At 36.1% G+C, this 13,923-nt stretch overlaps 1 protein-coding gene across 1 annotated transcript; it reads left to right on the top strand.

Moving 5' to 3' along the window:
- The first annotated feature begins 3,889 nt into the window (after positions 1 to 3,889).
- Positions 3,890 to 10,088, top strand: LOC112043237 (facilitated trehalose transporter Tret1-like). Its single transcript, XM_024078558.2, has 8 exons — positions 3,890 to 4,113; positions 5,282 to 5,602; positions 6,067 to 6,175; positions 6,417 to 6,491; positions 7,288 to 7,505; positions 8,201 to 8,383; positions 9,573 to 9,666; positions 9,949 to 10,088. The coding sequence occupies exons 1-8, from the start codon at positions 3,904 to 3,906 to the stop codon at positions 10,086 to 10,088; spliced, it is 1,350 nt and encodes a 449-aa protein (XP_023934326.2). The 5' UTR covers positions 3,890 to 3,903.
- Positions 10,089 to 13,923: the final 3,835 nt, after the last annotated feature.

Here is a 13,923-nt window from a genome sequence, read left to right as displayed (position 1 = left end):
TGGGCCAGCGTGGTGGACTACTGGCCTAAACCCTCTCATTCTGAGAGGAGACTCGAGCTCAGCAGTGAGCAGTATATGGGTTGATAACGACGAAACATACAACTCGTCATTATTAACAATATTTAGATATTAGATATGCGTTTAAATAACTCGTTGTTTAATAAGCGACTAAATGAAATTAAGATAATTATGCACATTTGTCCGCCTCAGTTCTGATGAGATAGTGCCCTATCTCTAGTATAAAATATCACTGATCGCGAGATATTTTGAGATTAGGTATAGATACCATGATTAGGAGTACTTAAGAGTGTGCAATATGTAATTTGGTGGTTACAAATGGTTCTGGATCTCAGATTCTGGAAAAGTTAGGAGCCTGATATTTGAGTAAAAGATATTTCAAAGTGTTAGCTTCGTTATGACTATACAAAATACACAATTTGTAAAACTTTTCTCGATAGTTTATTTTTTTGAAAAATACATGTTTTGCTCACATTTTGCTTTCAATCTCAGGAAATCAAACTTATTTTCTTAAATTTGTATAGAAAATTAGGTATATATCTTGAACATAGCCATTTTGTTTTTCGTTATGTTGTTTAATTTACTTGCAATTAGGTAAAAATGGTTTTGGCGCTCACGTCGCGTCGCGCGTCAATCGCTCCGTGCTTTTCACTCACGTGAAAGTCATAATTCGGCGTCTCGTTCGCGCTTCGAATTTTATCCATATCGTACCGACACTCTGCGCGCTCTTAATAGGTACGACTTTATTGTATTGCCTTTGTAATCGTCATAAAAATTAGGCAGAAACTGCGAAAAAAATGTTATCTAAATTTATTTATGTTGCGAAACAATCTTAAACTTCTATGTCATAATGATACGAGTTTTGTTTTGTTTGTTAAGACTTATCTGTTAGATATCACCTAACTCTACGAGTGGAATGTGCTGTACACAGTTAGAGCTAAGCGATATAAAAACTATTTTTAGTTGGTTTCGTACTATGACACCTACCTAATAGTATGATAATTAGCCGTGATTGAAACGTAGGTAGGTAGGTACTAATTTCTAATAGAGACACATATCTTTTTGTGATACACAGATAGAGCTAAGCGATATAAAACTATTTTTGGTTGGTTTCGTACGAAAATTGGCTGTCATTGGAACGTATTAATTTCAAATAGAGGCACAAATCTTTTTCTAATAAGTATACAGATAGAGCTAAGCGATATAAGAACAGTTTTTGGTTCGTTTTGTACTTTGTAAAAGTACGAAAATTAGCTGGAATCGGAACATACTAATTTCAAATAGAGGCACAAATCTTTTTCTGATGCACAGATAGAAATAAAGTTTTTGGTTTGTTTCGTACGTACTATGTAATGGTACGAAAATTAGCTGTGATTGGAACGTACTAATATCAAATCGAGACACAAATCTTTTTGTGCTATCTCTCTATAACTTGCTTAAAGACCTAGGCCTAGACAGAGTATCCAAGGATGCTCTTAGGATCTTCACAGAATTGGCAGGGCGAACACGTGCTGTATGAGCGTCTTTACAGGTACGATGCCGCGTAGAAACCGTCAGAGGTGAATACTGTGGGTAGAACAAACTTCTACCTCTTCCAAGATAGCCCGCTTCCATCTTAGACTGCATCGTCACCTAACATCATATGAGATAGCACTCAAGGACTATCTTGTCATTGAATAATCTTTTTAACATAAAAATGGAACCGACTTCAAACCGATTTTCATAAAAATGATGAGTCTGGAAGTACCTACAAACAAAAAAATAATTTTCAAAATTGGTTAGTAAATGACGAAGTTATGAGGTAACAAACATTGAAAAAAACATACGCGTCGAATAGAGAACCTCCTATTTTTGAAGTCGGTTAATAAAATAAAAAAAGTTTCGTCGGTGACGTCTTGTCCCGTCCGTTGTCTTCCCAAACACACAGGCTGTTGTTCTATAGCTTTTCTTTCACTGTGTGCATACTTTTCCTCATTTAATCTTTCCTAATTAGATTATTATCCCGTAACAGGTACCTAGATATGTTGTTAAAACTACTTAGATCTCATAACGTTGAGATCAATCTAAACGTTGGATTGTACGTGTTGGTTCGTCGTACCAATGAACTACCTATATTCATATTATTAGATATACCTATGCTAATGTATTAATTATTCTATTGATTTCATTGAAATAAAATAATTTACAAATAGCTATGGCTATTCTTAACCAGGTTCTCGCAACAGGAGTCAGTAAGTAATTTCAAAGATATATTGTGAATTTTGATGTAAGAACCTAAAACATTACTTACATATAGCATTTAGTTAGCCCATTTGGACTTCTCGGATTGACTCGGATCATGAGGTAGGTGCTAACATGCGACCAAGTGAAGAGAAATTGACAAAACGTCGTCCAATGGCGCCGGAGTTGTCCCAGTCCTATCAATCTCTGTCGTACCAAAGAGATAGCGGTATTTGCGGATTCGGTCGCCATTTTTTGAGATTTATCTATCGCATGTTACCACGACTGGACTGGAGTCCTGGGTTGAGCTATTAAATATTAAGCTTTTACTATCTTTTAGGATACTCTCACATGTAGTCATTATTATTTATATTATTATTTTATAAAGGCTTTAGACCACATACGCTGCGGCAGGTATACAAAAGATCAAATAACTTTGCCACTCGAAGAACCAGTCACTTTGCTTATCGTTTGTGGAGTATAAGAAAGCCTTCGATTCGGTGGAAAATTGGCTAAGGTCTTTACAGAGATGCCGAATCCACTATAGGTACTTTCAAGTGTTATAGTGTCTGTACGAAAACGCTACTATGTCAGTCCGTAGTTCGTTCTGACTACGACGATCCAATTGCAGCGAGGAGTGCGACAGGGAGATGTGATCTCCCCAAAGTTGTATATCGCTGCATTGGAGGACCTCTTTAAGCTTCTGGACTGGGACGGATTTGGCATCAACATCAATGGCGAGTACATCACTCAACTGCGATTTGCCGACGATGTGGTCATTCTGGCAGAAACTAGATGATCCTAGTACCATGCTCAATGACGTCAGCAAAGTTTCTCAACTAGTGGGCCTAAAAATGAACACGAGTAACACGAATGACATGACTTGTGTATGTACCGCTACACCCAGTTATTTTTGAGGACTCGGCGCTCGAAATCTTAGATGAGTAGGTATAGCTAGGACACACAATCCAGTTATGTAGGTCCAATTTTGAGAAAGAGGTGAATCGTCGATTCAAGCTCGGCTGGGCAGCGTTCGGGAAACTCCGCGACATTTTTTCACCCAAAATTCCTGAGAGCCTGTAGACAAAAGTTTTCGAACAGTGCGAGTTGCCAGTCATGACTTACAGATCCAAGAATTGGTCGCTAACTGTGGAACTCATAAGAAGGCTTAAAGTCACTCAGCGAGCGAGCGTCATGGAGCGAGCTATGCTTAGAGTTTCTCTGCGAGATCGAATCATAAATGAGGAGATCCGTAGAAGAACATCTTCACTGATATAGCTTTGCGAGTCGCGAAGCTGAATTGGCAATGGACAGGGCACATAGCTCGAAGGGTCCCAAGGTGCTGGATTACATACTTACAAACATACCTACAAGATATGCGCTACAAACATAACCCTTCTTGCAGTCGGGTAATAAATACATTGTGATCAATCCATTCGTTTAGAAACTACGATGCACAAACAAATACACATAGAGACACGACGAACTTATACCTAACACCCCTTTTTAAAAATAACCCAATTTTATAACTCCCGCTTCGTTTATTAAATGTCGTTAATAGGGGAGTACTTTAGTAGGTAAGTACCTATTTATCTATCTATTTATAAAGTAACCAACACTTATATAAATTCTTTTTGGTTTCCAGTTAGCTATGTCTGCACTACAATGGGCATTATGTACACTTGGCCATCCTTCACTCTCAAACTGTTCGGGTCTGCCAACACAACACTCGACCGACCTATGACGGAGACTGAATTATCATTGTTAGGAAGCATATCGTCTATAAGCGCTATAATGATAACCCCATTCTCTGGACTTCTGCTGGACACTCTTGGACGAAAGTGGTGCTGCATTGTCTTTTACATGGCACAACTGGTAAGTAGCTATTTCTCAATTTCGCCGCTTTGTAGGTAATATTTTTAGGTGCTTTTCTCTGGATTATGAGCCCAAGTACAAGTCAAGAGTTGGGTAAACTTAGTATGGAGTTATCTTTCTAAAAATTCTCAGCCTACAGTTGAGAAGTTCATGGTGTGACTCTTCATTTTGATTATAATGAAGAGTCACAGCATAAACTTCTTACTGTCTATTCTTTGTGCCATTCAATTAGGCTGATGCTTAATTGACTGGTACAAGGAATAGGTTCTCCTTGCATAGCAACAAACCATATCTTCGCGGTGATTTGGCAGGTATTCCTTACATTCTGCTTAGTCCTAGGTTAGATTACCTACTACCGACTATCAGATGATTCAGATGTAAATAATAATAACCGTAACCTATGGTTAACGTGTTTTCCGAGGAAAGGGAGGGTGTTACACAAGCCAGAAAACAGTTTGAACGCAACTTCAAAACTAAACTACTACGAGCATCTTGCCTTATCCAAGTAATCAAAGGTAAAATAGGTAGAGATTGGCAATGCACTATTTTTCTCTTATGTGTATTTTTCTTTGTGCAATAAAGTTACACAATCATACAAAAATTTGCGCCAAATGTTGCTTTCATTCTGCTATAATTGCACGAAGTTCTGGATTAGCCTATGCTATTAAGGAATTATTTAGGGCGGCACCAGAAACGATCGAGGAAAAATAAAAGAGCACAATAAAGTTAAAGACATTTCAAATCCATGTGTTTTATATTAACATTGATTGATACATATTCTAGCTACGGTATTGTAGCATTGATATTTTTAAATTGAATCTTTAGCCCTCATTCGTACGAGAGGTTTTTTAATGTTAAACGTTACGGACGTTAAAAAAGGACGTTAAAAAGGGTTCAAATACAACAAATGCATTCATAATTCACCTTTATCTGCACACGACAGCGTTTTTAAAACATAACGCTCTTTCTTGAGCAGTGTTGCTTTTTTTTAATTTTGGGCGTTGAAAATACACCTTTATTTAACTTCTTACTATAAATGAACGCTTAATTAACGTCGGTTAAAAAACTCTCGTGCGAATAAGGTCTTATAGTTTACTTGAGGATACAGGGGAAGATTGCTTAGAGCATAAAGTTCCCATAATCTAGCACTGTCTCTATTCTGTTTTAGATGGGCTGGGTAATCATCGTCATGTGGTACAAAGTAGAAGCAGTTTTGTTCTCCATGTTTCTGTCTGGCCTCAGCGCATGCATGATGCTCGTCATCCCAATCTACGTCAGCGAATACTGCCAAGAATCTATCCGTGGGTCAATGACGTCAGGATCTATGATCTTCTTCGGCATCGGCATGTTACTGTCGTATTTGTTGGGAGGACTTTTGGAATATAAAATGATGAACTATGTCAGTCTGATCTTGACAGCTCTGGGAATAGTGATGTTCAGTTTTATGAAAGAATCTCCTTTATTTTTGATGCAGAAAGGACGCGAGAGGGTAAGTAAACTTTAAAGTTTATTAACTTAGGTAGTGTAGGTATTTTGTTTATGCATGATAAGACAATCTCAAAGTCAATCATGTACTATTCTTGTCAATGTCGATGTCCTCGTATGTACCTATTATTGTCAATGCCAATGTCCTCATGTACCTATTCTTCTGACTTTCATACAAAAGGTTAAGTTAATATTGATTACCTTTAAACTTGATGAATTTTTGAGCGACAAAGCACCTAAAAGGAATCTGAAGGAAAAACAATTAATAGGCATTGGTCCCGGCAACTAAGTTAAGCAAAATGGCGGTCATCTGCACAAGTACAATTATAAAGAAAAGTGTTAAACGCTGGACTAAAAAATTAAAAAATCTTAAAGATATTGATTTTTCAATTAGTGCTATATTATAATAAAAAAAAATTAATACAACAAAAGGTTAATGAACATGCCTATAATTTTGCTTATTTGTAGGAAGCAGCGAGATCTGTAGCATTTTACAGAGGTATGAAGACTAGTTCTAAAGAAGTGATCCATGAAATAGAAAATATCAGGCGAACTCTAAATCCCAACATTGAAGGCGGTAGGTTTACTTCTAGAAATACTTAAATTAAATAATTGGGTACTTAATTCTCTTTATTGAATTTATTTATCTTGATAACGAACATAAATTTAAAATAGTTTGATGGATTGATGATTATTTATTGATATTTTACGAGATAACGATAATTTACAGTACCGAAAAAACTATTAATTAGTTATTCTGTTATCTACTCGTAAATAACATATGCGTACAAATAAATTTTATTTTCTATTTATTACAGATATTACTCCTCAAGAGGAAAAGGAATTAAACCCAGAAGCACCAAAAAAGAAACTGCCGCAGTGGAAATACCTATGTATATAATTTATTTATTTAGTACTACCTATTACTTAAAAATAGGTAGATATAACTATCATATTATTATCTAATCAAAGTTTTTCAAAAAATAAACTTAGAAGCATTCTAAAACTACATTGTATAAAAAAATAAACACTGCACATTATTAGGTACTACCTATCTACGTACATTATTAATGTACGTAATCTTTATAATACCTAATCTTTGTAATTTACGAAGTGTTTACAGTTAGATAGAAAAATTAAAATCTCTCGACGTCACGTGAAGTATTTTACTATCGTGTCTGATGGGAAATGATGCGGTCTAGGATAGGGCGCAATTTCCCAGAAGATACCTGCCTAACTGCTTATTTACTCTTGCTTTAAACAGTGATCAAATTTAAGTGGCAGGAAACAATTACGCCGGAAAGGCTACATCTTAATTTTTAGCAGTTCTAATTATTAGAAGGGCCAACGAGGATGTCTAAATCCACAGGACTATAAAGTAATCTACACTAATATTATAAAATTTGTATTTTTGTGTGAAACGAATAAAAAGAAGAACTACTAGGCCGATTTGAAAAATTCTTTCTCCAATAGAATGCAACATTATTATTGAGAAACATAGGCTATATTTTATTACCATATTACCCAAAGGAACTACGCAGGTGAAACCGCGAGGTTCTGCTAGTATATTGTATAGCCACAATTACATTAAAACAATGACGAGTTGTGGAACACATCTCAATGTACAGAGGCATATTTAAAATAGGTATGTTTGTTGTTGAAGTACCTAATAATTCGCATTTTTTACAGTGAAATCCCGCTCATCTCGACGAGCTCTATTGGTTTCAATTATGCTGTACTCTTCAAGCATTTTCCAAGGGCTGGTTGTAGTGCAAGTATACGCCGAACCGTTGTTTGAAAAAGCCGTGCCGAGTATGTCGGCGATGGTGTCGAGCATTCTATTCGCTATCGTGTCGGTGGTAGCTGGGTTCTTCGGAGCTTACCTTATTGACGCTATTGGAAGACGTGTGAGTATCTTGAATATCAAGTATGAGCGCTCAGTGTTTTTGGGTTTGTTTAGGGCAACTCATAAAAAACATTTACGGAATAGTCAAAGCACGTCTCATAAGGTGTAACCTATTGATAACAACTAAAAAGTGTGTCTGTATGTGTGTGCTTTGACTTTTACTCCACGGCATCATACGTCGGTAGGTTGATAACTAACCATGCCGTGGACTAATACTACCATAAAACCAGACCTGAACCAATAAATCTGAAGTTTACCCAAGGATGGTATCTGTTCTTATCTTATGGCATTGTTGACCAAGGCCAGACAGGTCGTTTAAAGGCATTAAAGTTTCTGAGATTTGCACTAGATACTATTTTTAGCCAAGATAAGACGGAGCGCCGTTCCCAGTGGATATTACCTTTGCTTTCGATAAGAAGGACGTAGGTACATGTACTTACACATGTTTTCTGTGACGTAGGTTTGAATCTGATCCAGGAAATGCACCTCCAACTTTTCAGTTACGTGCATTTTAAGAAATTAAATATCACCTGTCTCAAACCAACCTGCATACATGAGAAGTTTCTTATTTCTCTACATGAGAGAAGTCTGCCAATCCTCAATGCGCCAGCGTGGACTATTAGCCTAATCCCTGTCATTCTGAGAGGAGACACGTGCTGAATGTGGTTTGTTAATGTCGATAATGATGATTTTCAGCCTCTTATGATATACGGATCCTTGGCGACCGGCGTGTGCTGTATTATCCTCGGCTCACAAATCCACCTCGACTGGGGCCCGAGCTGGCTGACCGCAGTGTTCATGCACGTATATTGCGTCACATATATAATTGGTGCGGGGACGGTGCCTTACGTCATAGTCGCTGAAATTTATTTGCCTGAGGTAAGCTTATAACATCCCTTTTTTTACGAGGTGAAATCCTCATGAATACCCTCTCGCCACAGGGAGGCAAGATTATGTCGGACTTCAAGCGACTAAAACATCACGGTGTTACAAGTCGTCGCTTGATAACTGGGCCACGGGAACGTTTTGTAACCCATCCTCAGAATCTCCCTAAGGGTGGCTGCTCACTGACAATTTTTAGTCAGAGATAGTTGGATGACTTTTTAATTGTGCGTGATTTAGTTGGACAGATGTGCGGGCGGTCATACATCGCTATAACTGTTCTATAATCGGCCGACTAAGTCGGCCAACTGAAAATTGTAAGTGAGCGGGGGTTCTAAGTTATAACATCCTCCCTTAACTTTGACTAACACTTCATTGATTGAATTACACTATTTTTCATAAATAGTGTACAATCAGTGAAGTGTTTATTAGATTTTCTGGGTGTGGGGTAAAGGATTTTTTAGACAGGCTTGGACATTAGATAGGACATTACGAACGCTGCGAACTGAGTAGCCGTTATGTCAAACCGAATAGATTGCTTTGTAGTCGATATGAGTCTGGCATAAACACCTCGCCAACCCCGGGGCAAACAAAAATTAAAAGATGCAGGCAATACTATACTAGTTCTTGGGTTATTTTCACAAATGGTCCTAATGTTCTTCGTTGTGCGTAGGTCCGTCAATGCTGGCTAGGTTATTCTGATACTTCCCTGCATCTAAGCGTAACGTACATTGGTGGTCTTTTCCTCCCCGCATGCTCTGCACAGAGGACTGTCGCTTAAACTTGGAACTGAAAAGTATTTAATGAATAGATAGTGCCCTGAAATTAGTCCTAGAACCGTTTTTAATTTGATACGATTAAGCGTAGGCGTCCTCTTATCCGCATCGCATCAAACTGATTTTAAATTTTAGGGTGCATTATGTATGTTCGATGCGATCAGTGCGATGTGGATCAGTGGACGCACTTGTGGATTTTATATACAAATAATAACGCTGCCGCCTGACGCCTACCCTAAAGCTGCCTCAGGGGCCAGAGTCAAATCTTGGTTTGATCCTTTTCTGTTGGACTATTATAGTCGGCAATATTGACACAAGTGGTTCGCTTAGTTGGAGGTCAAAAACCTAATGTCTAAAAGACGTAACATGTTGGACATTTTATTAAAACCTTTTCCATATCTTGTTCACAGATTAAGAGCTTTGCGTCGATGTTGTCGGTAGAGTGGGCTTTTACCTGCAACTTTGTGATTCTGTTCATCTTCAATCCTCTAGTCGATGCTGTCGGTACGTACCTACTTTAAACATCTATACTTTTAACTACTTCTACTAATATTATAAAGAGTTTGTTCGTTTGTTTCACTGAACGCGCTAATCTCAGTCAGAACTACTGGTCCGATTTGAAAAATTATTTCGCTGTTGGATAGCCAATTTACCGATGAAGGCTATAGGCTATATATTATTCCCGTTTTCCTACGGGAACGGAAACCGCGGGGCGTCTTTTAGTTATAGATATATTGGCAGGCTATTGTGAATACCTAATGATGCCGATTATCATTATTTTTTCAGGTCTCGGTCCTGTGTTCTACTTCTTCGCACTTTTCTGCTTCCTCACTATCGCCTTCTGTTATTACTACTTGCCGGAGACGAAGGGCCTGCCAGTAGACGCGATACAACTACTATTTCTCAAGAGAGCTGATTTAATATAGGACAATAATTTATAAAATAAAATAAAAGAAATACCTTTTTAATTTCGCTAACATGGTTTTGGTTACTGATTTGCCCAATCACCATTTATTAAGACCAGTCACAAGCAATTCATGCTTGCGACTGTTATGTCAGTTTTTAGAAAAGTTGCGTACGTTGCCAGTGAAGCAAAGTTGAAAATAACGAAATTTCAAAAACTGCCAAAAAACATCAAAAACAAGCATAAAAAATATTTTGGCATATACCTAATTGTGCTATGTATGGTACCTATAGGCACCAATAGCGGATAGCTAATTTGGGTTATTTCAATGCATGAAATACTAAAAAACAATAAATTGCTCGTTTGACGTGAAGAATTTACTACTATTGGGCTATTACCCTCATTTAATAAATACACTGCGAATAACTTTAAGTGGGTTATTTCAATGCGTAAACTAATAAAAACAATAAATTATTCTATTGACGTGACGAACATAGCAAATATGGCTTCGTCAGTGGGGTCCAATTCTGAATTGGAAATCAATTCAGGCTGCTCACGTGACACGCGCTTTCCTGACTTATGCGAGGATACATTAGCTGACACGACGGCACAATAATGTCGATGACTTATTAGAAGGGAATGCTCTAGGTCCAGTTGAAGCCTGTTATACCTAAGTACGAGTAGGGATTGGCGTATCTAGGATTATTTCCTGAGGTTGGCCTGGGGTTTGCCTACATATCACGGAACAGTCGACACTCAATATAAAAATTTCGTTAGCAATATTTGAGGACGCAGACCTCTGAAATGGCTCGACTTATTTTTTTTTTTGTATCTATGGTAGGTATCAGAAAAGGTCTTAATATATTTTTCACTACTCTTGCTCAAAAACACTGTCATATTACCACTCCACAGCGGGGCTAAACAAGCATATTAGCCTCTAGGGGCTAAAGTAATTTTGTTTTTTTAATTCTTGTCTGTTACGAGTACTAGCCAAGTACTAGCCTACTATAAAACGGAGGAGGTTTTATTCGAAAATAGAATCATTATAGGTAAGGCCCTGATTGTTTTGAAAAATAAATAAAAAAAACTTTAAATTGGAATGAAATGCAGCGTTCTTGTCTGTGGAATGCGTTTATTTTTTTATTTGATTTTTATTGAGTTGCGAATAGAGCGAAATTTGAAGACATGGGACATCCTTTACGGTGTAATACCTTTGCCTTTTTCTCATGTGAAAAAAATGAAATTAAAAAGCGAGAATTTAAAAAACAATTGGCGTGAATAATACACACTGGATTTTTTTCCGAAATCCATTGTAAATTTGTGACCGTAACTTACATATTTTCAACAATAATTATTATTGTTGTCTTCGTCTAGTGAGAATGGTGATCCTAATTTGGAGATGGATGAAATTTTCAATCTGTTACCATCAAAGTCGAGACGCATTTACTTAAATACTTACCTACGATACCTACGAAAAATTTAATAAGTGAAGAAAACAACAACGAATGGATTCACTTACGAAAGGAGTTTTTTAAACTATTATCTCCCACGTTTACCTCATATATTCATTATTCATCTTCAAAGTAGTCGGAAATTATGTTACCGGGTAAAAGCATCTCCCTTAATATCCAAAATTGTAGACTTTGTACATTTAATTTTCAATTAAAATAAATAATTGAATATTGTACTAAACTATTTTATTTTCACGCAATCGTAGTGAAAAGCAGAGTGTAACACGTGGGGCTAAACCCATTATAAACTTGGTTTCTATTTAGGCGGAAAATTCTAAAAATACCTCGTATATAATGGGTCTTTTTAGCCCCTTGTATAACAATCTACTATTTCAAAGTCTTTATTGCTTATACCTAGGTTTTTCTTTATTATAAGTTGTAATTGATAATATTTAATATTTTAAATGATATTTTGTGTAAAATTAGTATTTCGGCGTCCATCATAGCTCAGTATCCTAGGGTGGGCACTGGACCATTATATATCAATGTAGAAAAAAGTCATTGGTTCTAAAACAGAAATTTTATGACTCAATATAATAAATATTTTATTATGACTCAAAAAACATGATTATTATGCTATTAGTTTTCGCCTGCCCTTCAGTCCAACATTTATGGTTATATATAAAAATTTTCGAAAGACTTAAGTATTTAATTAATAAGAAATTATGCAATAAAATAATTATTACAAAAAGAAACTATAACTAGGGTGTGAATCGAGATCGGAGATCGATCTGAATTGACATATTATAACTAAAATCGGCAATCTATTTAATAAAATTTATAAAAAAAAAATTAACAAAAAAATTTAACCGTCTTAAAAATCACAAAAATAAACTAAAAAGCGAAAAATAACATCGTATGTGATACCTTCTGAATTCTGATCACTTTGAAGGCGGTGCCAAGCCAGTGTCGTATAAAGCTGTTTCTGAAAGAACCACGGGAACGAACTGTCTTTGGATCCTAAAACTTTATGATTTAATCTTAAGTTAATTAATTAAATTAAGGCTTAAGTTAATGCATCACTGTGTTGGCACCGCCTTGAAAGTGATAAGAATTCAGAATGTATCACATACGATGTTATTTTTTGCTTTTTAGTTTTTTTTTGTGATTTGAAGTCGGTTCTTTTTTTTTTAAAAAGATTTTATTTTATGTTTTTAGGGTGTACGATAGCCTCACTGTACGGGAAATTTCGTTATTTTCATTTAACCCAAAACTACTGAACTGATTTTCATGAAAATTAAATGGGACCAATCTGGAAGTATACTCTTTCAAACGAAGAAAGAATTCTCCAAATTGGTTAAAAAATTATGAAGTTATAAGGTAACAAACATTTAATTAAAAAAAAAACGTCGATCGTCCAAGTAATGATCATCGCTTCACTTTAGAGGAAATCGCGGTTGACGTCAATCAATGTAGGTCGATGCTGATCTTGCGCCTCGTGTAGATGGTATAGGGTTGCCATATTTTTTCAAACTGTGTGTTTCTAGAGTGCTTATAGCTATTTCTTAATATCAAAACACAAACGAACCTTACTTTTGTCTGTCTTTCTGTCAGGGATAATCTTCGGAAGGGCTGAACCAATTTTAATGGGACGTCACTGGAAGATACATTATGAGGTCATTGATTAGTAGCCTTTATGTTATTTTTTAAGCTATTGCATATCTTTTATCGCGGGCTCTGAGCGCGGCGACCAAATTAATTAACTTAATATATTTAGTGCTAACTTTGACGTTTGATATTATAACGTTGTATAGCATTTTTATTTTTATTTCGCATATTATATTTTCAAGTATCTAATTTAATTATCAAATTGTCTGAAACATAGATACGTATTTCTAAACCATTTTCATTCAACACATGTAGCCCTGTAGATGTGTGCCAATCGTTTATTGTAATTAAAAATATACCAATACATTTGCAACATACTGTATATATAATTATATTTATTTATCATCTACTTAATATAGAATAGATCATCAAATAAAATTGACTGCTTGACAACTGTATAATTATATTTTAACTGACAATATTGATTACATGGAATTGCAATGGAGTACCTATTCAAAATTAAATTATTCTTTGCACCAGACTTTCATTCAATAATTCGTTCCCGATAAAATTCATCGAAGGCGCATCCCTAGAGGTTTTGTGACGTCATCAGTGCGGCCATATTTGTGTACATTTTAAATCAACTCCATAAAAATATGGTGTAAATTTATTAAATGTTGCGAAACAATCTTAAACTTCTAGGTAAGTCATAATGAGACGAGTTTTGATTTGTTTGTTAAGACTTATCTGTCAGATATCACCGAACTCTACGAGAGTTACGTGTTATACACAGTTAGA

The sequence above is a fragment of the Bicyclus anynana genome, chromosome 2 (genome assembly GCF_947172395.1).
Source record: "Bicyclus anynana chromosome 2, ilBicAnyn1.1, whole genome shotgun sequence".
Lineage (NCBI taxonomy): Eukaryota > Metazoa > Arthropoda > Insecta > Lepidoptera > Nymphalidae > Bicyclus > Bicyclus anynana.
The sequence above is the reverse complement of the archived record's forward strand: the minus strand, read 5'-3'. Positions and strand labels throughout refer to the sequence as shown.

Bases quoted from the DNA above. Each gene is read 5' to 3' on its own strand.
- LOC112043237 (XM_024078558.2), top strand. From the start codon at position 3,904: ATGGGCATTATGTACACTTGGCCATCCTTCACTCTCAAACTGTTCGGG. The intron at 5,603-6,066 runs GTAAGTAAACTT...GCTTATTTGTAG, and splicing joins TGCAGAAAGGACGCGAGAGG to GAAGCAGCGAGATCTGTAGC. The intron at 9,667-9,948 runs GTACGTACCTAC...TTATTTTTTCAG, and splicing joins TCCTCTAGTCGATGCTGTCG to GTCTCGGTCCTGTGTTCTAC.